Consider the following 24,053-nt stretch of genomic DNA (forward strand, 5'->3'; position numbering starts at 1 on the left):
CTCCTCTGGCTGTCAATCTTTCCCAGCATCAGGATCTTCCAATGAGTCAGTTCTTCACATCAGGTGGCAAAAATATTGGAGTTTCAGCTTCAACATCAGTCCTTCCAATGAATATTCAGGGTTGATTTCCTTTAGGATGGACTGGTTGGATCTCCTTGCAGTCCAAGGGACTCTCAAGAGTCTTTTCCAACACCACAGTTCAAAAGCATCAATTCTTCGGTGTTCAGCTTTCTTTATAGTCCAACTCTCACATCCATATATAACTATTGGAAAAACCATAGCTTTGATTAGATGGACCTTTGTTGGCAAAGTAATGTCTCTGCTTTTTAATATGCTAAGTTGGTCATAACTTTTCTTCCAAGGAGCAAGCGTCTTTTAATTTCATGGCTGCAGTCACCATCTGCAGTGATTTTGGAGCCCCCCAAAATAAAGTCTGTCACTGTTTGCATTGTTTCCCCATATATTTGCCATGAAGTGATGGGACTGAAGCCATGATCTTAGTTTTTTGAACATTATGTTTTAAGCCAGCTTTTTCACTCTTCTCTTTCACTTTATCAAGAGTCTCTTTAGTTCTTCTTCACTTTCTGCTATAAGGGTGGTGTCATCTGCATATCTGAGGTTATTGATATTTCTCCCGGCAATCTTGATTCCAGCTTGTGCTTCATGTAGCCCAGCATTTCTCATGATGTACTCTGCATATAAGTTAAATAAGCAGGGTGACAATATTCAGCCTTGACGTACTCCTTTCCTGACTTCGAACCAGTCTGTTTTTCCATGTCCAGTTCTAACTGTGGCTTCTTGACCTGCCTACAGATTTCTCAAGAGGCAGGTCAGGTGGTCTGGTATTCCCATCTCTTGAAGAATTTTCCACAGTTTGTTGTGATCCACACAATCAAAGGCTTTGGTGTAGTCAATAAAGCAGATGTTTTTCTGGAACTCTCATGCTTTTTTGATGATCCAACGGATGTTGGCAATTTGATCTCTGGTTCCTCTCTGGCCATTACATTCCCATGCCATTACAGTCTATGGGGTCATAGAGTTGGACATGACTGAGTACACATATACACACCACATTATTTGAAATTGTTGCCTTTTTGTATTTTTGCTCTTCCTTAGTATGTTAAGTGTATTAATGATTATGATCATTTTGACTTTACAAAGCACCTTCTCTTCCCCTTAGGAGCTGTGAGGTGACAGGTTATTTTGATTCTTTTTGATTTGGAATAATTATTTTGACATTTAAATGAGCCTCTGTCTGAATGTGCCCAAATTTTCATTTCTATCTTTTTAAACTTTCCTGCTCCTCAGAATTTTCAGGCTTATAAGACTGCAGGTAATTAATAATCTCCATCACTGCATCCCAGATAGACATGGGAGTTTCCAGAAAGGAAGCAGAAACAAGTTTAAATAGAATAACACTTAGCAGTGAGATAACATGTTATACCTGAAAGCCTTCGCAGACATTACCTAATCGATTTTCCAACACATTGGAGAAGTAGGAAATGGGTTTTTATTATATTTTAATGCTGAGAAAGTGAGATATGCCTTTAATCTCTTAACTCTTCCTGAGAAGTGGACATTCACAACTTTCTTTGTTTAAAATCATAAAGACATTTTTTTGCAGCCAGGTTTACATGATAGATTTCTGTCTTTTTAAGCTTAATCTTTTAAGAGACTCATCCCTTGACCTTCCATTTTTCTGAGAAGGAGGCAGCTGTGTCAACTTCAAAGCTTATTGATTTCATTTTCACAAAGCCAACACACTAGGCAGTTTCCAGAAGCAGTAAGCTCCTTTTGCTCCTTCACCATCCTTGGAGAAACAAGAGAATAGAGCAGATGCCAACTCAGAACACAAAGTAACATCTAATTCCCCCTGAAGGATGGTCTGGTGGTGGGTAGAGTTAGTTTGTCCCATGTGTTTGAAGGCCAGATTGCTTACGTGAGTTACTTATGTTCATCTAGTTAGGAAAGGAGTCTAGTCATAGGTGATCCCTTTCCCAATATTTTTTGGTTCTTAACCTTTTTTCCTTCAAGACGTATGTTTACTTTGCCCAGAGGTCTAGCTCTAATACCTTTTCTCTTCTAGTCAAGAAAATATAGTGAGTAAATATTTTTAATTTTGTTACTACTTAAATTTTTTGAAGAAATGAAATATTTACTTCATTACTTTATTAGTAATAACAAATGATTTGCAACATATCTCACAACTAATTATGACCAAATGGTATGTTCATAGTTACAACTTTACATAAGATTTTTTAAATTAACTTTTTCAAAATAGTAAGTAGACATTGTTATCTTTTTCAGTATATTTTATTTCTTCAACAAAAACAAACAAACCCAACAGTCTTCCTCTCACTTGCTTACATCAGGTATAGTTCTTTTTATTTTTTTCACTGTTGATTTTCTTTAAGTCATTTTTGTCTATTGTGAGCCAAGCCCTTTCTGAATCCTAGAGAAGTGGCAAGAGGTGAGCCACCCTTACCTTGAATAGCCTACAATCAAGCACAAGTGATTGTTTTGAGGAAACAACTTGTACTGGGAAAATCACTTAACCTCTCCAAAGTTCAGTTTCCTCATCTAAATAGTGGATTAATAATACCTGCTTAAAAGGTATCATTATGAGGACTTAAGGAAATAATTCACATGATAGCACTTAATACTGGCACAAGGTACACACTCAGAGACTATTTATTCAGTTTACTTCTGGAGAACCATGCAAGACACTATCATTAGATTATTAAATTATAATATGAAGGCTATTTTAAAAATATGAATTGAGAGACATAAGCAAGAACTGAGAGCTAGAATTTATTAGGAAAGGATCTGTGGAGGATATGAGGTTTGAGGAGGCTCAGAGCTTAAATGATGAAGCTGTAGGTATTATCAGGGTAAGGAATGGATTGGCTCTGATTTGGAGAAAGAGTTTGGACTCCCCTACTTAAGTTTCATCAGCTTTTTATGCCAACATTGTATCTGCATTGATTCCCAAGTGACTTCACAGAAAATAATTCTGTATTCTGTGGTAAAACCCTGAGCTAATCCTTGTTAGTGTTACTGCTATTTTCATGGCAACCATCAGATGACATATAATCTTAGTGAGACAAGATGTGAGAAGTATTTTCATCAACAAATGCCCAAATTTACTGGTGGAATGTCCCATGGGAGATAACCTTATCACTTAGCTGCTGTCCCCCAAATCTAAACCCTGCTCTTCTACATTTCTGTGTTTGAACATTTAGGAGATATTTTTAAGAAAAAAAAATCTTGCCATGGATTTTCTCCCATAATGGAATATCATTACGCTTGAATTCTGTTTGAATAGTTTTTGAAAATTGGACATAAGTGATAAGATAAATCTGAGAGGTGGGAAAGGCTTTATATTTCATTTATAAATATTTCTGTGACTATTGATAAAGTTTTGTAACTACTGGTAATAGGTATGAAGGTAAAATTGACCTGATCATCTTTTGTTGATTTTACTGAAAGATTTAAAACTAAAATTCTTAATATTTAAATATAAAAATTTCTTGCTGAAAACTGAACTCACTGTGTAATATGGGGGGTTTTATAGAATTTATTTTGTTTTCTGTGACATTTAAGGAATATTTTATAGAGGATTTGTAAATGGACTTGATGTGGGTAGAAGGGGAAAAAGGAGAAGTCTGGGATAATTCCTTTGTGCAGGGCTAAAACTCCTAAGAATGGAGTTGCCATTTCCTAAAGGGAAGAGGCCGGAGAAACATGTTTGGGTGGAGGTCCTAGAACCAAGAGTTCCGCTTTTGTACGTGTTGAGTTTGAGATGCACATCAGCTATCCACCTGGACTTTTTGAGTAGGCAGTTGGAGGAGCCAGAAGTCAGAGCTGGGGATAAATTACAAAAGCAGTCTGAAAGCATTCAGGAAGAAGTGCCCACCGGAGACCTGGTTGTTGCTGGTAAACCTACCCAAGGTAGTTATGAGGAGGAGTCTTTTCCCTTGGGTGTGGTTGTAGAGTGGCATTTTCATTGGCTTTTGGATCAGACCTGTATTTGAATACTAGCTCTAATTTACTAATTAAGTGACTTCAACCATGTGAGTTAATCTCATTTAGCTTCACTTTCTTCACCTATAAAACAGGTTAACAGGACATATCCCATACCATTGTTAAGATAAAATGAAATAACATGTTTCTTAGAGCAGTGGTTGGATGTGGTAAGTGCTTTAAAAGTATTCATTATCTTCTTTTTCTTCAGATTTAGTTTGTTGCATTCAATCCAAACTAACAAAGCATGAGCTTCTCTTCCAAAATAAAATAAACCTGAATTTAAAGTCTACTCTCACACATACTTTTGGGGGTGCCTACTTAATGATAAGCTCCAAAAAGGATTTGATTCAAATCTATTTCCTATCAATCAATAATGACTTTATAAAATAAAGGATTTTTGTGCAGATCCTCTGCAACTTGGCCTCATTAGGGTTGTCATTCTCTCCATCAATCTCTGTGCCAAATTTTCTTGGCTCTTTAAGACCAACCTGCCTTCTTTTACATTTAATCTTTTGGGCTTTCTCTGCCAATGACTTCAACATCAGATCTTCAATCCAGTTGATCTTTGAGGTTATTAGAGCTATGATAGTGATGGAGACAACAAATCAGCAGAACAGTTAGCACATACAGTACTTAACTGTGCACCAGACGCTCTTCTCAGTACTTTATATAGATTAGTTTATTTCACCTGCACAACAGGCTTTTGAGGTAGCTACCACTCTATCTTCATTTACAAGTGAGGAAACTAAGGCACAAAGAGTTGAGTAGTTTTGCCTCAGGTTACACAATGCAGTAACTGGGAGAGAAGAAAGACTGTGCTCTTTTCAGAGGTTGAGTTTGGAAGACAGTTTTCCCACAAGAACAGTCTTTTTCATCTCTGTATCCTCAATTAAAAGTATAGAAAGCAAATTAAAAAAAAAAAAAAAAAAAGGAGGGGGGAGACCAAGTTAATCAAAAGCTCTGATTGTGAATACAGTATACTGGCAACATCTGGGGCCTGTTTTATTTTATGAGTCCTCACAGGACATTTAAAAATAAAAATTTAAAAATCTATTCTGACTTCTTCTGAAATATTTTTTATTCAACTAGCAGTAGGGATCTGACATTGAATAATGACCCTCCTCCAGAAACAAAAGCAGATTAACATTTGTCCTTTTTTTTCAATTAAAAGCCTGTGCTGCCAGATTTGCTGGTCTTTGATGCTGAAGGATTACTGTTTGTGACGTGATTAAAAGATGATAATAAAACTAGTATTGTGCTCTAATTTTAAAGTTAGTTCAAATAAAATTAGACATGACCCCTAAGGGCAGTTTTTCACAGATCCATATAAACAGGCATTCCCTTCCATGAATAATAAACATTGTTAGTAGCATCAGACTTTCCTCATTCCAGGGGATGAGTTTTTAGCATATCTGAAAGTCATCCACTCTGTGGCTTTTTGTCTAAAAGAAGAAAAATCGTATTAAAACGGAAAGAAACTGAAAATGGGAGCCAGGCACCAACCAGCTGTGTGATCTTAGACAGGACCTTACTGTCACTCATTCAAATCATATTATAGCCTATACAAGGTCATGCTGGGTTCCCACTGGTGTGCACAGTTGTTGTGTGTATCAGTTTAGCACACACGTTGGGTCATAGGTTCTTTTATTCTGGTTTGTTCGTCTGTGGTGCTCACCATACCCCACTAGCAGTTTTCTCACCATGGCCCCCTAGTTTTAGGGGCCCTTCTTCCCCAGGCCCATCCAACTATCTCTGCTTAAGGAAATCTTTCCTACCAAGATTCAACCCAAACCCCATCTTCTGGGGAAGTCTTCAGTAATCACACCTAGCTTCTCTTAGCTGCTTTCACCAATTTTCAGTTCAAGGTCAACCGTATACTGCAGCTCAAGATTAACTGCATGTGCTGAAACCCTAATATAGCTGTGACTCCATGTGGCTCAGTCTGTCCAAGACATTAAGTACAATTTAACTTTCAACCTAGATTTCTCCTTGACAATATGTGTTGACTCTTTCTTCCACTTTACTTTCAATATGTTTTCTTGCTCTTCTGTAAGTCTTTGGTCTAATTTTTTTTTTTTTTAATCTTTTTCTCTAGGTACAACTTTCTCTGTTATTCTCCATTGCCCCTTGTCTGTGTGGACTCACTGCCAGGAATGACACTGACAAAAGCAAAGTATTCTTAGAGGGAAGAGGAATGAAGCAGGGAGAGGATCTAAGCAAGCAAAATGTAACATCTTTTGAGGATGCTACAGAAGGAAGAGACGTGAACACTTTGACATAAATAAACATTATCCTCCCACCATGCCGAGATCATTGGGAGAAGCTCCGAATTGGGTAAGAAACAGTCATTCACTTCCTCTAAGAAGTTACACAAAGTCTTAGCTTTGAAATATTCCAAAGCATTTTATTGTTAGGGCCCAACAGTGTTTTCAGGTTCCACCCGTTCTCTAAAAACAGTGGTAACTGAGATGTCCTTCAGGGTCATTGAATGGTGAGATTTTAGATGTTTGGTTGTTTAGTCCCAATGCTGGGATACTGACACTATCAAATGGAGGGAGTTTTCTGTTTTGCAAACTGTGTATGGGGGAAGGGGAGTAATTCAGAGCAATAGTTAAACAAGAAGACATTCTCTCTCAGGAGCAAAAGGAAAAAAAGTGGTCCAGCCTGTGCATAGGCTGCCCTCTTTATTTTCTATGTGCACACATGCACACACACTCTGATGACAGGCCATCAGCACTCCATGCCCTACCTTCAGCCCTAATGCAGATGTTCCCACAGGGGCTGCCCCCTAGGCAGTAAGGAGGTACCCCCAAGATTCCCCAGCTTTGGAAACAGACTCACATATTTTATTCATGGCAGTACATGCTCTGGTTGGCTGCCTGGGGCTGCTTTTTCTTCTTCCTCCTCCCCCAGGTGAGGCAGCCAGCACCTCTCAGGAAGCCTCTCAGAGATGGTAAAAATCCATGCCTCTGAGTGGAAAGAGCTCTGCAGTCTTGTGATTTAAGTTTGAATTCACTGACTAGCTGTGTGATCTTCAGTTCAGTTCAATTCAGTCACTCAGTTGTGTCCGACTCTTTGCGACCCCATGAATTGCAGCAAGCCAGGCCTCCCTGTCCATCACCAACTCCTGAAGTTCACTCAGACTCAGGCAAGTCATTAAACCTCTTTGAACCTCAGTCTCCTCACCTCTAAAATGGGCATAAAAAATTATTTGCCAGTTGTTAACATGTGCAGTTCTTGGCACCTGCTACTGCTGCTAAGTCGCTTCAGTCGTGTCCGACTCTGTGCGACCCCATAGACGGCAGCCCACCAGGCTCCCCAGTCCCTGGGATTCTCCAGGTAGGAACACTGGAGTGGGTTGCCATTTCCTTCTCCAATGCATGAAAGTGAAAGTGAAGTCGCTCAGTCGTGCCCGACTCTTCGAGACCACATGGACTGCAGCCTACCAGGCTCCTCCATCCATGGGATTTTCCAGGCAAGAGTACTGGAGTGGGGTGCCATTGCCTTCTACCTGGTAGGTACTAAAAGTGCTGTGCTAAGTCATGTCAGTTGTGTCCGACTTTATGACTCTATGGACTGTAGCCCACCAGACTCCTCTGCCCATGGGATTTCCCAGGCAAGAATACTGGAATGGGTTGCCATGCCCTCCTCCAGGGGATTTTCCCAACCCAGGGATTGAACTCCCGTCTCTTGCGTCTCCTGCATTGGGAGGCAGGTTTTTTTTTACCACAAGCATTAGCCCATACCTAGTAGCTATTACTGTATCCACGTGATGAAGTGAGGGGAGTCTAGCCATTCTCCTCACTCTGCTTCTCCAGATGGGGTCCCCAAACAAACAGCAGTAACTGTTAGCACATTAGGAAGACAGGTCTGCTGAGTCACACTTGGCACTAAACCAGATCCCCAGGTTCACTCCTCTGCACATTAGCCTGTGGGAGAGCTACAGCCGTGGCTGGTCCAGCTGTACTTAGTCTTGTGGGACCCCCACAGGCCTGTATCTCAAGTTGAGCATAGCCTCCTCTTTAGCCCCCTCCAGAATCCAGCCACATGACACACTGGTATGTACTACAGGCTTCATATTTAATCTTCATGAGTCAGCTCATTTTACCTTCAAACAGTCCTAGGAAGGAATGCTGTTCTCTCCCATTTTCCAAATGGTAAAACCAACTCTATAAGATGAAAATATCTTCTCTATCATCACCCAGCTCATCTGTCACAGAGGCAGGGTTGAAACCCAGGGTCATTTGAATCCAGAAGCTTAACTGACAAAGAGCCTCTCCCTGACTAGCCTCTTGCTAGGCTTCTCTAAGCACTCTTGCTGACTGGGCCTCATGCTCAGCCTACAAAAACTACAGACTCTCAGTATGAATGATGTGGTTCCCCCCTCCCCCCCAACCACATCCGAAGACCTGAACAGACACTAATACAGTTTCTAGCAGCTCAAGGCCACATCCCTAGGATGGCTGGAGCCTGGCGAATGTGCCTGCCTGAGGAAACTCAAGGCTGCCAGAAGTTACTGCCAGTTTATTCCATCCAGTGCTTCAAAATAGGACCCTGCCTTCCTGTCTCTGTGGGAGGCTAGGAGCCTAGATTCTTTAAGTGCCAGTTAGCAAACCCAGATAAATTTCATGTGGACTGGTGCCCTCCATCTTCCCACTTTCTGTTGATTTAGCAGGAATTTCCCTGTGTAATCCCCACCATTGCCCCTCCCTGCTTTCATTCTCTCCCTAAGATGCCCCCTGTACAAATGGAAGCTGAGGTCAGTTCATGCTGGGCCCTCATTCTTACTGCAGTAGAGTATAACTAATATTTGTCCTTAACACTGTAGTGTCTACGTTTTTCTGTGACAGCTCTTTACCACTAGGTTATCTATCTAATACTGATAAAAATTCCCTGAAATCATTTCTCTATTCAGCCATCTTGATTAAAAGAACTCTGCTCCCAGAGTATTTGTCCAATAGATGGTCACAGGTTTGGACCCCTGGTTGCTGGAGCCTGGTACTCTCCCGTCTTTCTGCTGTGATGCTTACATGCGTTGGCAAGTTCAGTGGTGGGGAGAGGGCTGTAGCCTCGTGGCACCATGGAGGGCAGTATAAATACTGATCCAGAGATCCCAGAGATGCTCAACCAAAACTTCAGCTCTGGGCTTGCCCCCCAGTTTCCCTGGGACTACAGAGAGGCCAGCGGCAGCATAGCCCTGGCCTCCCCAAGGCATCCCTGGGGAACTCAGAAGCTCTGGGCTGTTTCAGGAGCCCCCTCTTAGATGAACACTGGGGACTCTGGAATGGGGATGCTGCCAGAGAATGCAGGAGCCTATTCTTTCAACATCACTTCCAGTGACATTCTCCTAAAGGGGCCCCAACCAGAGGAGTTCTCTGGAATCCAGTCTCTTTCTTACAGCCTTTCTAGGATTATTCTGGAATTATCTGATAGTATATGAAATCAAGGCTGGGAGGAACACAGGCAGCTGTGGATGCCAGGACCACACGTAACTGCAGGGAGCATGAGGTGGGGGAGAATGGGAAGAGAGGGCTAGACGCCCCATCACAGCTGGCATTCTAGATGGAACTCTGAGCCCTGCAACTGTCATGGGGCCACTGGGGAGGGCTCAGTCCAATGGGAATCTAGCCTCTGATGCCAAGAGATGAGCAGAGGAATTGTGTGTCCAATTGCTTTGAGACAGAAAGTCGATGTGAAAAAAAATCAGTATGTTATGATGACATTTTGTTCCCATACCCAAGACAGGCTAATAAGAAGGCAGACCCGGCCACATAGAGATGGTGGCAAGAGATTAAGTGTGCCACAAATAAAGCTGGTCAGGTACCCTCATCACCCGCCAAGCTTGTTCATGCCCAAGCATGCATGTACAACCACACACGGACTCCTACTCCAGAGAAGCACAATGCTGTCACAGCACCACATTAGTTAGCACATTTGGCCAACCAAAAATGCCAGCTGTTTGCTGAAGGTAGGGGAAAAAAGAGAGATGAAGACCAGGTTAAATTTCCTTTATTCTTCAGATTTTTTGTTCATAACTCGTTAAGACCCCTGCCCCTCATCCTCCACCTTTCCTTCTTTTTTTTTTTTAATTTTAACTTTTTTTTTTTTTTGCAGCCCTCTGCAGCATTAGGGAACTTTGAACCAGCTCTAATCTTCCTTTATTCCTTCTTTATCCTGGTGAACTTTGGAGAGCAGAAGCAGCTTTTAAAAACTCAAAGTGTCACGCTAAGACCTAAACTTACTGTTTTGTCACATTTAGAATCAACACCAAACTCCCCACCAAAGGCCCTGAGGTCTCACATGGCCCAGCACCTTCTACCTTCTGGTATTCCACACCCAGACACACTGGACTGCCATGCAGGGCCTCTGCATCTGCTGTTCCTTCTTCTGAAGCACCCTTGCCCATTCTTATCATGCAGGTCTTGCTCAAATGCCTCTTCTGGAATGAGTTTTCCCTTCTTGAGCCCCCAGCTCCCACCCCCTAGCAGTGCCTATTAGAGCACCCACATCACCCACCACCATCTCAGATACTCGCCACCGTCCCCTACCTGAGAGAACACCCACCTGGGGCGGTTACAAACACACGCCTTCAGGGCACCAGGGGTCAGGGGGTCAGCAACTGGGCCAGTTTGTTTTCCTGCACATTCCCCAAGGCCTAGACTAGCGCCCAACCAAGAGGAAGGGTACAGTTGACAGTGGTGAGTGGTATTTCACAGGATGGGAGATCCTGGATAAGGGGCTGCTGGAGGCCGCATCTCTGTGAGTCACATCCTTTAAGCACGCTCACTGTCCCACCCAGGGCTTCCCCTTTCCCCACAGAACCTGAGGGAGACGTGCGGTCGCCCCACAGCTTCTATTTTCATCCCTGCAGCTGCACTAGTTAACAAGCAAGGTTAACTTCAGAGGCCATGAGAGAAACCTGAGGGTCACGTGATACACATGCCAGAGCACTTCCTTTTTCAAACCCCTCCTTACTAAGACTCAAAGCAAGAATTCAGGCTGCTAGAACCCTGCCAGTTTTCAAAAGGTTTGACAGTGCGGCTGGTGTGATAGCAATTCATTGTGGGGGAGGAGTTGAATTTAACTGTCTTTGTGAACAACAAGCAGTAGAGGAGGGCCTGCCTCCCCAGACCACTGAGGCAAGGACATCTGAGGAGCATTTTCACAAGCCCCCATGACTCCCCAATACCCTGAAGGCATGCGGTTGTAGCATCAGGTGGGTGTTCTCTCTGGTAAAGCAGTTCCTTGAGGGGGCCAGGTCTGCAAGGCAGCAGACAGTGAAGGGTGATCCCTGCCAATGTGGTCTGACCTGAAACGGGCAACTGTTGGCCACATTATCCCAGATCATGAGATTAGCAGACCAGGCCCTAAGAGCCAGTGGCTTATCTCCACCCACTGCCTGGGCTCATGGGCACCCATTCCTTGAACTCAGACCTCAAGTGAGCAAGTATGTCCACCTATCTCTGTGGGAAAAGTACTGCTCTCTGGATTGTAATGGCATATTTCCCACCACCTCCTCTCCCCACAAATATTCTGACTACAGAGCCGATGGAGGATGGCCCTCACACACCAGAATGCCATGGTCTTTTGCTGACCTTTAGATGAGTAGCATTGAGGTGGCTGGTTTGGGACCTACTATGGGTCACTGCGTCTTTGCCCTCCATGCGTACAGGGAGGCTGATGCACTGGGCAGGATCTTGTGTAAACTCAAATATGCGGAGGCAACTGACATTACTGAAACAGGGGTTGAAGTGATAGCCTTCATTCTCCATTCTTTTTATACGATATAGAGCATTCATGATGTCTCTTTAGTATACATTCTTATTCTTTCATGTCTCCAAAGTTTCTTTCTAAATTAACATTTCAGTGTTCTGTGTTTTGGATATTCAAAGAAAATCAGATGGCAGTGGCTTCATGATTTGGGTTTCATTCCTTTTTCCCAGGAGTTCTCCTACCCCAGGCTTGTAGGCTGCAGCCATCAGCTGAGAGAAGGGGTGGGGAGGGCCAGAGCAGCAGGCCCTGGGAGCAACCACAGGCCCAGCAGGTCTCCTAATACTCATGCAGATGCCCACAGCCTTTGCACACCACAGCCAGAGAGAAGGGGCCCGGCTGCCCATCCAGCTCCTGGCCTGAAGACCAGCTCTTCAGGCTCTGTGCCAAAACCCACTCAGCTCTTGGTTACTCCTCTTCCTCCTTGCCTGAAACAGGCAACTCCAGGCTTCTTACAGAAGTGTGTTCTGTGGGGACCCACCAAGGCCAACTTCACAAGGGTCCCAGGACAGAGCTGCCGGGAGGGGTGCACGGAGCACACACACCAGGCCTTTCACATTTGGGCACAACAAGCCTGGTGGGGACAATCTGGCTCCTGCGGGTCTAACTGTGGTGCTTCAGCTCCATCTTGGCCACTGCTGCTCGGTGCACCTCATCAGGGCCATCAGCAAAGCGCAGGGCTCGGGCCCCAGCGAAGAACTGAGCCAGTGGGTAGTTGCTGCTCAGCCCTGCTGCTCCAAAGGCCTGGAAGACACAGAGCAGGAGGGGAGGAAGCCCTGGGTGAGCCCTCATCCCTGAGAGCCCCACGAATAAGTGCCTGCTCCTAAGATGTGAGGACAGCTCAGAACAGCCACATTGCAAAGCTGTCCCCTGACACCTGTGTGACAACAGTGTTCTGTAAGACTCCAGGTGGGGCCTCACTAGCCGTCCCAGGGACACCAGGCTCCCCAGGTCTGTTCTGCTAGTTGACTTCTGCTGTTGGGAAGTCCTTCTCTAGGGCCCATGGATTGAGATTTGGGAAGGAGGCATCTCTGTGTGGTTAGGAGGCTGAGCCTGGTGTAAGAAGGACCTAGGTTCCCCAAAATCTGAGCTCAGCTCCTTGCAAGCTGAGTGACCTTGGACAAATCACTTTGCTGTGCTTCTGTTTCCATGTATTCAAAATGGAAGCAGGAATAGGACCCCTCATAGGGTTGTATCTGGGGAGGAAAAGGACAGTCATTATGGGGGGTGTGCAACAAAGGGCGGCTGTTAGTTTACAGGAGGTTGGGCAGCTGAAGGAGAGGAATTTTGAATCTTGTGAATGATTCAGAAGAACCAGTGATCCATCATCTGTGCTCACCTGAATAGCACGATCAATCACTCGGGAAGCCATGGATGGGGCCACCATTTTAATCATGGCAATATCCAGAGCTGCAGCCTACAAGGAAGAGGAGTTGTGGTGAGGAGGGCAGACCCCAGGGCGGAATGCGTGGAAGACTGATCAGTTTCACAGGGAGGAGTAGAAACAGCAGCTCAGAATAGAGATCTGAGGTCCTGCTGGACCACAAGCCTTGCCTGGTGCATGGACCCTGCCCAGCACCAATGGGTGGAGAGGCAGTGGGGGTGACAAGGAAAGTGACTTAGGATGCTGTGTGGTGTGGGAAGCTGCCTTGTCAAGGAAAGACAAGGGGTATCTTCCCAGGTGACAGGCAGCATCACTGCACACACAATGCAGAGTGGGGACTGGCCTGAGCCTCATTTGGGGTCACAACCAGCTCTGTTTCCAAAGGAAAGGTGGCATGAGGCCAGCCAGGACTCTGGGGAATTGAAGTACAAGCATCTTCCCTGAGTTTTGGATTTCAATCAAAGCCTCTGAGAGCCCTCATACCTGGCACTAGATGACCAAGAAACTAGGAACTTGAGCCTGGGTCACCCCCTGCTACCGAGGCCTCTGAGCTAAGGGTTAGAGACCCGGGAGAGAGATGGAGAAGACATCTCTCCCGAGAGATGGATGGAGAGATGGATTGACATGGCATCATGCCTGGTGTTAGGAGGCACTCAGAAAGAGCCATTTAAGGAATAATGTCATGTTGAAAATAAAGCTTCTCCTCTGGTTAACTCCCTGGCTTATTCTCAGTTTGCCTGATGCCTGGAAGACCAGGCAGGTCTGTGGCTCAGGCCAGGGCCATATGGCCCTGTCAGGCCTGCTGACAGATGGTCACTGGGTCAGTAAAACAGAAAGGTCAGTCCTCTTTATTGTATCGTTTCCGTTTTTGAAAAGCTGCCCAGGTAGTTCCAACAAGAATTGAGGCAAAGTTATTTATGTCAAGGAGCCAAGCGCTTTCTCTGTGGTTTGCTGAGTGGGGAGGGAAGAGTCAACATCTAGATTTCTGGGCTGGCATCCCTCACCGTGTCCTCTGGACCTGTCCTCTGTGAGGTCCCTCAGCCTCCTACCTTATTTCCCACCACATCCATGACATGGGCAGCTTTCAGCACCAGCAGCCGGGCCTGCTCGATCTCCACGCGGGACAGGGCAATGTCTGCCAGGACCGTGCCCTGCTCTACAAGGGGCTTCCCAAAGGCCACACGGGACTTCACCTGTGGACACAGGAGACAGGACAGGAGGCATGGACTGCCCTGCAGAGGAGAGGGTGGAAGAAGCACAGGAGAGGGCGGGGGCATGGGGGAAGCTAGACAATGTGGTGGCTGAACAAATTATCTCCAGGAACCCCTTTACTCCAGCCATTCTGCCCCATCTGGGCAGGCCTGGCCTCCAAGCAGGACAGAGCTTGATCTGAGTCGCCTGTGGCCCAGGGCTACTCTGGTAACCAGGCAGTGACTGTGGGCACCTCACACAGGCCAGGAGGGCGCCCTCTGCTGACAGAGGGCCTGCTTCACATCCTGAGGAACTCTTGGGAGCAAAGTCTGGGTGCCAGAGCCCTCTTGTGGGCAACTGTTATTGCAATGGGGATTCTATAGTCTTTGAAAACTACAATCAATCAGAAGAACTTAAGGGATCTTTTCTCTGCCCCCTTTTTTTTAACTAAAAACAGATAATGACACCAATTATATTACTAATGGCAGAAAAGTATACATTTTCAGACCAAAAAAAAAAAAAGCATTTTTTTTAACAAAAAAATAGAATCATATTCTTTATAATGCTTTTGTAGCCTGCTTTTTTTTAATTAAGGGTTATCTCTTTACATATATTAAGAAACAGATTTCTACAGCGTTGCTTTGGAATTTCACTGCATGCCCATAACCAGGGTTATTTGACCAAGCTCTACTTGTTAGCCTCACAGGTTGTTTCAAAGTATTATAATCATGGTTGTGGTGAACCTCCTAGTATCAAATCTAATTACTCTTTATGATCAGGTCCTATGAGTGGGATGGCCACATCAATACTTGGAACCTTCTAAGACTGCTTTTGAACTGTGGTGTTGGAGAAGACTCTTGAGAGTCCCTTGGACTGCAAGGAGATCCAACCAGTCCATTCTGAAGGAGGTCAGTCCTGGGATTTCTTTGGAAGGAATGATGCTAAAACTGAAACTCCAGTACTTTGGCCACCTCATGTGAAGAGTTGACTCATTGGAAAAGACTCTGATGCTGGGAGGGATTGGGGGCAGGAGGAGAAGGGGACGACAGAGGATGAGATGGCTGGATGGCATCACCGACTCGATGGATATGAGTTTGAGTGAACTCTGGGAGTTGGTGATGGACAGGAGGCCTGGCGTGCTGCGATTCATGGGGTCGCAAAGAGTCGGACATGACTGAGCGACTGAACTGAACTGAAGACTTCTGGCATGTACACTCAAGCTGCTCTGCAGGATGAGACTAGATACTGTACCTGAGCCCTTAAAGAGAGCATTTTCTTTAAAAAAAAAAAAAAAAACTAAAAACAAAAACATAAAACAAAGAAATTGGACAGTAAAACGGTGTGAATCTCAGCTTTGCTCAGTGATCTATGCACACATGACCATCTCTGTTCTTTGGACAGTATCTTGTGAGATATTTTGGGGGCTCAAAGGTTCCTTCAGTTTTCTTTGCAAAATTGGTATCACTGATTTGAATTACCATTGCCAGCAAGAGCTTTCATTTGTGTGGAGAACCTTCCAGGGGTCACAGAAGAATAAAGTTTTAAATGTGCTGGGGGAGGAGGATGGTGCAGGGCTGGATGCTAGAGCCCTGAGTTCTCTCTATTACCTGATTTTTAAAGATGAACTGATAGAAGAAATGGTCATCAGTAGACCATGACCCTGTGGACTTGGAACCTTGCCCTCTGCTGTCACAGAGCCTGGCCTTTTCCTTCTGGTCACCTTGACAGGGCAAGGCCCATTCTGCTCTGGATTTGAAACTTTAGCAAAGTAAAAGAGGCAGAGAAAACACAAGGACACAGCTTCTTGTAAAGAACATCACCTTGCTTCACCTGCTAAGTCTGCTCTCAGGAAACAGTTAGGATTAGAAGTCTGAAAGGAAGACAGATGGGTCGTTCTGGTCCAGAGACAGGCGCAGAGAAGTACTTACTCGGGCCTTCATGAGCGCCAGCGCCCTCTCCGAGCAGCCAATCAGCCGCATGCAGTGATGGATCCTGCCGGGACCCAGTCGGCCCTGGGCAATCTCAAAGCCCCGGCCGGGGCCCAGGATGATGTTCTCTTTGGGCACACGGACCTGCTCAAACAGGACTTCACCGTGGCCACCTGAAAGACAGAAAGGGTACTTCGAGTGATCTGCCTACACATTTTCCTTGGATGTGTTTATCTCCTCTGCTGGCAATATTTCTGCCCTTTTGTAGCCTTCTAACAGGAACGTGGTTGAACAGTGAGGGAGAACAAAATGGAGCCTATTAAAAATAGAAAATAAGTCACTAATTTACACAATAACAAATGAATAGCTTGGCATTCCTTTTCTAAAACATGACTCTAGGGATTTCCTGGTGGTCTAGTGGTTAAGAATCCACCTGCCAAAACAGGGGACATGGGTTCAACCCCTGATCTGGGAAGACCCCAAATGCCTCGCGGCAACTACGTCCATGCACCACAACTACTGAGTCTGCACTCTAGAGCCCAAATCGCAACTACTGAAGCCTGTGCACCTAGAGCCTATATTCTACCATAGGAGAGGCCACCAAAGTGAGAAGCCCACACACCATGATGAGGAGCAGCCTCTGCTCACCGCAACTAAAGAAAGCCTGAAGGCAACTGTGAAGACCAGATACAACCAAAAATAAAGAAATCTTAAAAAAAAAAAAAAAAAGGTAACTCTAACTTAAACTGGAACTCCCTAGCAGTATTGTGACTCTACAGTGTATTGACCCTATGGGAACTCTGAAGTCAAAATGTGGACATCATCAACAGAGAGAAAGAGCCCCTATGAGAGGACCTCCAAGCCAGGAAATCGGCTTTCCACACTGAGGTCTAGAAGAGAGGGTCTGGAGGCCACTTCCTGCCTCCATTCTCTGTGGCCTTCTTACCTCCTAGACTCCTGCTTGTCTTCTATGATTAAAAGAAAAAAACAACAACAACAGATGAATGCCTGTCTGAAACTTGCCAACATGGTTGATACTCATGAATGGAACTGAAATGCAGGAGCACATGGCCTTCCAAATTTCCTTAGACTCATAAAGGTGTTACTTTTGCACTGAGCAAGGGTTGCCCAAAGCCTTTTCCCCAGACCCAGACCCAGACACAGAGAAGCGAGCTGTTCCCAAAAGGCCAACCTGGTGCATCCTCCAGCCCATACACCGTCAGTGGCCGGATGATTTTTATCCCTGGGGTATCCATGGGAACCAAGAGTATAGACTGCTGCTGGTGGCGTGGGGCATGTGGGTCTGTTTTTCCCATAAACACGCAGAGCTGGCAGCGAGGATCCAGGATGCCTGCCAGGAAAGGAGAGAGACAGACCCCCATCATCTGACACCACGGCCATCAGCTCTCCTTAAACACTGAGTCTCCTGGCCCACAGAAGCTGAAGTCAGCGAGCAGATGGGGCCCTTTAAGATGTCACGTGATCAGATGAGGACATGCAGCCCTCTGACCAGCAATAAGAGCAACTGGTTTCTGTCCCAGTGAGGAAGGAATCCAACATCCTAAGAACAGCTGATTTGTAAAGCACCACATTGGGTTGAAAATATACTTTGGAGACAAAAGTCTGAAAACTGCTACTTTATCAGTGGCAGCCTGTTCTGCTTTGTTCCCACGGGAGGTAGAAACATGCTGGCTTTGGGCACAGGCTTCAGATTCAGGCCAGCCTTGAACTCTGGGTGGTTCTCTACTTGCCAATAGGGGGGCTAGTACCTTGGGCAGTGACTCAAGTCACTTCTCCATCCTGGTTTCCTTCTCTGTGAAGTGGGGATAATACCACAGACCTTCTGGGGAAGGGTGGAGACTCGGTGAGGGGAGGTCCCCACAGCATGTACCGAGGGCCCTGGAGAGTTAAAGCCTAGTGAACGACAGGATTATCACCAGCCCTTCTGCTGTAGCACAGCTGACCTCACAAGAGGGGGACACCATTGAGGAAGTGACCTCCGGCCTGTCTAAAGGGAGACACCCACAGCAGAATGAAGAGAGTGGGGAGTGGAGGAGAGATTCCTGGAACTGTCACATGTGGGGTCACCTGGAGTCCATGTAGAACCTTTGGTTCTCTCAGGGTTTGCTGCCTCTTCTGGGAACAGAGACAGAATCTCCTTTGTGTTAACTGGAAGTGAAGCTAGTCCCTCCCACAGTTTCTCAGACAACAGCAGGGCAGAGAAGACGTGCTTGTCAGGGAAGACCCACATAAATGTGATTGAAAAATGAATTTCAGGCCAAATACCTGTGATCCACCACTTGTGACCGTTGATGACATAGAAGCCATCTTCCTCTCGGATGGAAGACTCAATGTTGGTGGCATCTGAGGAGGCGACCTGAGTGAGAGCACATTCTGATTAGAGCTGGCAAGGGTCCTGAGTTCCCTGATGGCAGAGCCCGATGGGGCTGGGTGAGGGTCTGGCCTGATGAGGAGCGCCTGTGGGTGACCCAAGGTAGGCACCTGGGGCTCAGTCATAGCGAAACAGGAGCGAGCCTTTCCCTCCAGCAATGGAATCAACCAGCGGGCCTTCTGCTCCTCGGTGCCGTATCGAACCAGAAGTTCCATGTTCCCCGTGTCTGGAGCAGAACAGTTAAAAATCTGGAATGAAGAAAAAGCATAAGAGTGACTTCCACTTCCATATTTAAAATTCAAACATCTCAGAAACATGAACTCTTTCATGTCACAGGTCCTCTGACACCGTCAGGAAAGTCCTTCCTCTCCCCAAGGAAATGCAAAGACCCACAACATTCTGAATACAGTAGCTCAGAGGCCCATGAAGCTCAACCTCAGAGCTCCTTGGGGAGAGAAAGTAGATTGGAGCTGTTGGATTGAGGCTCCACAGAAGCCAGCCAGGCTGTGCTCAGCCAGGCCCTAACTTCCTGAGAAGACGCCACCCCTGGCTCCTTTCCTGCTCTGGCTCCAGCCACCTGCCTGCAGTGTCTTTACTCATAAGAAGTCTGAGTTTGTGTCAGAGCTCCTGAGGCCAGTGCTGCTGCAGGGAACCCCATCAGCCTAGGAGGATGGCTGAACTCTCTGGAGGACAAGGATTTTCTCCCATGCTGAGGAAGACGGTAAAGAAAGTACCTCGGGAGCATACAGAGACGTGCCCATGACCTCACACAAATGTGCATACTCCATGTTGGTCAGCCCTGCTCCGTATTTCTTCTTGGGATCAGTCTCCAGGGGTAGGAAAAGGTTCCAAAGTCCTTCAGCCTTGGCTTTCTCCTGTCATGGCAAAAAGAAATCAGGGGTTCACACAGGATGGCCTTCATTTTATTTTGGCCCATGAAAAATAATAAGTCCTAATCATCAGGCGGGATACAACCCCACAGATCTGTGGGAGGAGAATGGGAGGTGTCTGGGGACAGCCCATTCCAAACAGGGATGGTGCAATCAGTTCACTTCCCCGTGTCTACATCCCAGATGCCCCTCTAGCCCACTTCCATCACTGCTAGCATCACTACTGTCATCACAACACAGCTAGACCTCACATCATGAACACAAGAGAGTGAAGGTCCTTTAGCGAGTCTGCAGGGAACCAGCCCAGAGATGTGGCGGCAGTCTCAGTTGCTTTGAGAATAATATGATGATGATGGGTGATGAGGTACCTAAGGAAATCCCCTGTCCAGCTTTCTTCATGAGGCACAACTTTGGTCCTGGGGAAGTACCCCCTAGGTTTCTGAACATAGCTCCCGACAGGGAAACCAGGGAGTCCAGCCTGGGGATCAGGAACCCAGACCGTGAGTCAGACTGCCTGATTCAGACCCTGCCCCACCACACCTGTTGGGAGACCTTGGGCAAGATAGTGGAGCTCCCCATGGCAGTTTCCTTATCCCTGACAGGGGACGTCACCAACCACCCTACCAGTCACAGCTACTGAGTGAGACTAGGAATGGAGGTGACTGACTGGAAAAAGGATCCGAATGGGAAGATTATCAGGAGTTCAGGTTAGAGAAGGAGGCTCAGAAATGGATGGGAATCCAGGCAGCTTAGAGAATGGCAGCAGGACAAACACTCAGCAGTCCTGCTGTTCAGTGAGTGAGTGCCAGCTGTTTTCTCTATCGAAAACTCTTCCGGTTCCAGGTAGGGACCACGGAGCTGCCCCCACGTGCCCAGTTCCTGCCCGGGTGTTGTGGGGTGGGTTGAGCTGGCACCTTGACTACAGCTCTGCCAGACTGTCCAAAGGCAGGGAGGGAGGCACCCAAATGACTAGGGTGCTACTACCCAAAGAAAGGAGAAGAGACACTAGGGAGCCAACCTATGTCCAAAACATGCATCTCACTAGATTGTTGGCAAGATTAATTAGGTAACACAGAGAACACAGAGTGTTGGACTCAGAAGCTGGGGCTACAATAAATATTAGTGATGATGGAAAGTCTTCCCACTGGGAGGGTACCACCTGGCTGGCTCTTCCATTACATGGGGGCTGCGCTCGAGAACATATACTTCTAGAATCAGCACATACACTTGTCTCATGGCTGTGTTAAGCTAATTAGCTGAGACTGCAGTGACCAAGGAGAGGAAGGACAGATTAACTGGAACAAATGAAGCAGCAAAGGAAAGGAGAATTAGGAAAAGAAGCAAGGGAGTTCTGAGAAGAGGAAGAATAAGGAAATGAATAGAATCATCTCCTTGTGGGAGGGGAAAACACATAGATTTGAGCCCGGAAGATCTGCATTGAGTCCAGGTGATACTATTTCTAGTTGTGTCCCTGGACAAATTCGATTTCTTATCTTTAAATTGAGGTTCATAACGCTTAGCTCATAGGATTTGTGAGATGCAGTACAAATGCCAAATACTTCTCACTTACGAGTAGTAATGACACTTGATAAAAGCTGTGAGCCATTCTTTTACCACTCTCCCCAATAATCTTAGTTGTCCTTATGATTCCCATTCAGGTACGACCACAAGTAGAACATTCTCTAGGTTTTTCCTATACATTCACTTAGAAACTAGAGGTGTTCATGGCAATAATGTCTGCTTTCCAATACTTCTGTGCACTGGATGGGTACATTTAATGAGTGAGGATTAAGTGTGCAGGTCAGCAGGTGGGGTATAGGACATTTCATAAGGTAATGGGAGTACAGAATGGTATGCACCTTACTGATGAAAAGGACCTAAAATGGTCTCATTCAGGAATTCCCTGGCAGTCCAGTAGTTAGGACACAGTGCTTTCACTGGGCGGGGGGAGGGCAGGTCGGGGGAGGGTGTCAGGTTCGATCCCTGGTGGGGGAACTAAGATCCCGTGTGCTGTGGGGCCACAAAGCCCAAAGGCTGCAACTAGAGAAGCCAGAGCACTTTGGGGTCTGTGCGCTCTAGAGACCATGGGCCACAACTACTGAGCCTGTGTAAGAGATGCAACAAGAGGAAAAAAAAGTCAATGCACACCACAACTAGAGAAAGCCCATGCACCACAATGAAGACCCAGCCAGCCACAAGTTAAAAAAAAAGACACTGTAGAAACAGTAAGTGGACACAGAAGCATTCAAGCATTTGATGCACCTTGCTTGCACAGGATCCAAACCGCTTCTTACTCTGGGGTGCTCTCTCACTGTAAAAATTTCAGGGGCATCAACATGTGAGCATTGGACCTACACATGACTGGCTGAAAATTCCCACCTCAATCTCAGTGTCCTGGGGAAGCATCCAGTGGAGACCTCCTGGCCATTGCCCTAGTGACAGCTGTGACCACACTCCTGGCAGTCAGCATTCCCTTGGCTTCTACTGTCTCTTTCAGCTGGCTCTTCAGCCTCCCTGTCCATATTAGCAGCTAGCTGCTCACTCTGCTGCTTTGGTACCTGGAGTGACCTACACTGAGATCCCCACAGTGTCTCTCAGCCGGGGGCAGGGTAGCCAAATTACGGTGCACCCCCAATGTGGTCCTCTCGGGGATCCATCTCCAGGCACTGACATGGGATACATCATTAAATAACATAAGCCAGTGGGAGATTCAAATAATTGAATAAAACAGTTTCATTACAATAGGATGTGGGAATATATATATATATTTCTATATATTATAGGAATAATATATATATATATTACTATGTACTAGAAGAATGGAATTGGAAGCCTATAAATCAAATTGTTGACAGTCACTATCTCAGAGGCCAGAGAACTTTATAGAACTCTTTCTATGTCATGAATTCTTTCTAATCTTGCCATGTTTGAACTCTGGTTAATTTGCAACAGGTTTGTTACTATGATAGTAGAGATAATGCCAATTCATTTTAAAGTAGGTCTGGTTGCATCATAGGCAGAATATGTGCTCCTGAAGACCTCAGATAACTTAAGAACTAACACAAGCCAAGACCAATCCTGAAAAAGTACAGCAGGTATTTCCATTATACACTAAACTGATGTCACTGTGTGTCAGGAGCATAAACGTAGTTTACAGTTGATGTGGCCCTTCAGGTTTGATGTTACGGATTCTTTAAAGACAGCGTCATTTAACTGATGCAATTTATATCACTGTCTCAAATTTACATGATTCAGACATGTATAAAATGAGTCCATCTGCCTCAGAGTTAGAAGCCACAGACTTGGCATTCCTCTGCCTGCGGTGAGTATCAGGCCAGGACGTGGTCACACAGAAAGAACAATGAAGTGAAACTGAGTGATCTACGCTGGCTCTTTCTAGTGGTGGTGGCAGCAGAGACCACTGAGCTCAACTCTTCCATCTCTTCACAGCCTGAGAAGGAACAGATATGGCCAGCTAAGGTTGGACGAGTTAAGCTAAGATATGGACGAGCTAAGGTTGGGCTGTACTAACGAAAAGCTGCTTTACCTTGAGATCTTCGACCAGTGGGGAGGGGGTCCACCTCTCAGCTGAGACCTGGTGACGCTGTAGCTCCGGCTCAGCGGGGTACACATGTCGTTCCATAAACTCCTTCAGCTTCTGATATAGCTCCCTGACTCGGTGGGGAAGGCCTTCTGGAGAGAAGATCAGAGCTCCCTTTGAGGCATGAGCTGGAGAAGAGTCTGTGGAGGTGACATAACTCCTCGTGCCTGGGGTCCTCAGCAGAGACCATGTGTGGTGGGACCTCATTAATGGTTTGGTGGCTGGCATTTCCTTAAAAATCTGGAACCCCTCTTTGATTGCAAAATCCCATGCCAGGTTGGACATAAATTCTGTCAGCTTCTCAGTTTGTTTTGCAGTCGCCGAGCTTGCTTGCCCTAAGTAGAGGCAAAGAAAACCAGTGAGAACCCCCTAAACAACCCTTAATAGTACTAACGTATAACAGTATTGTTGTTCCATCAGCAGCAACTACAACTGCTGAGTACTTGACATGTACCAGACTTAGTGCTGAGTGTCTGATGCTCAACTCACTGAATTCCTGGAGTTGCATGACTGTTTTAATCCCCATTTTACAAAGATCAATAATCAGATTGATTACATTCTTTGCAGCCAAAGATGGAGAAGCTCTATACAGTCAGCAAAAATGAGACCAGGAGCTGACTACAACTCAGATCATGAACTCCTTATTGCCAAATTCAGACTTAAATTGAAGAAAGTAAGGAAAATCACTAGACCATTGCTGCTGCTGCTGCTAAGTCTCTTCAGTCGTGTCAGACTCTGTGCGACCCCAGAGACAGCAGCCCACCAGGCTTCCCTGTCCCTGGGATTCTCCAGGCAAGAACACTGGATTGGGTTGCCATTTCCTTCTCCAATGCATGAAAGTGAAAGGTGAAAATGAAGTCGCTCAGTCATG

At 45.8% G+C, this 24,053-nt stretch overlaps 1 protein-coding gene across 9 annotated transcripts in view; it reads right to left on the reverse strand.

Annotated features, from left to right (window-relative positions):
- Positions 1-10,004: 10,004 nt before the first annotated feature.
- LOC102277491 (acyl-CoA dehydrogenase family member 10) overlaps positions 10,005-24,053 on the reverse strand; it is a 48,490-nt gene continuing 34,441 nt past the window's right edge. For 8 of the 9 annotated variants that reach the window (XM_070386143.1, XM_070386146.1, XM_005897410.3 and 5 more), the window contains 9 exons: positions 23,129-23,517; positions 19,426-19,566; positions 18,802-18,939; positions 18,586-18,676; positions 17,492-17,650; positions 16,300-16,472; positions 14,230-14,373; positions 13,136-13,213; positions 10,006-12,540 (listed from right to left, as the gene is read on the reverse strand). In XM_070386143.1, the coding sequence (XP_070242244.1) occupies positions 12,400-12,540; positions 13,136-13,213; positions 14,230-14,373; positions 16,300-16,472; positions 17,492-17,650; positions 18,586-18,676; positions 18,802-18,939; positions 19,426-19,566; positions 23,129-23,517 (1,454 nt within the window). In that variant the 3' untranslated portion in view covers positions 10,006-12,399. Of the gene's footprint in view, positions 12,541-13,135; positions 13,214-14,229; positions 14,374-16,299; positions 16,473-17,491; positions 17,651-18,585; positions 18,677-18,801; positions 18,940-19,425; positions 19,567-23,128; positions 23,518-24,053 lie in introns of all 9 variants that reach the window. The other variant, XM_070386142.1, reaches the window with a different exon arrangement.

Source organism: Bos mutus, chromosome 17, assembly GCF_027580195.1.
Source record: "Bos mutus isolate GX-2022 chromosome 17, NWIPB_WYAK_1.1, whole genome shotgun sequence".
NCBI lineage: Eukaryota > Metazoa > Chordata > Mammalia > Artiodactyla > Bovidae > Bos > Bos mutus.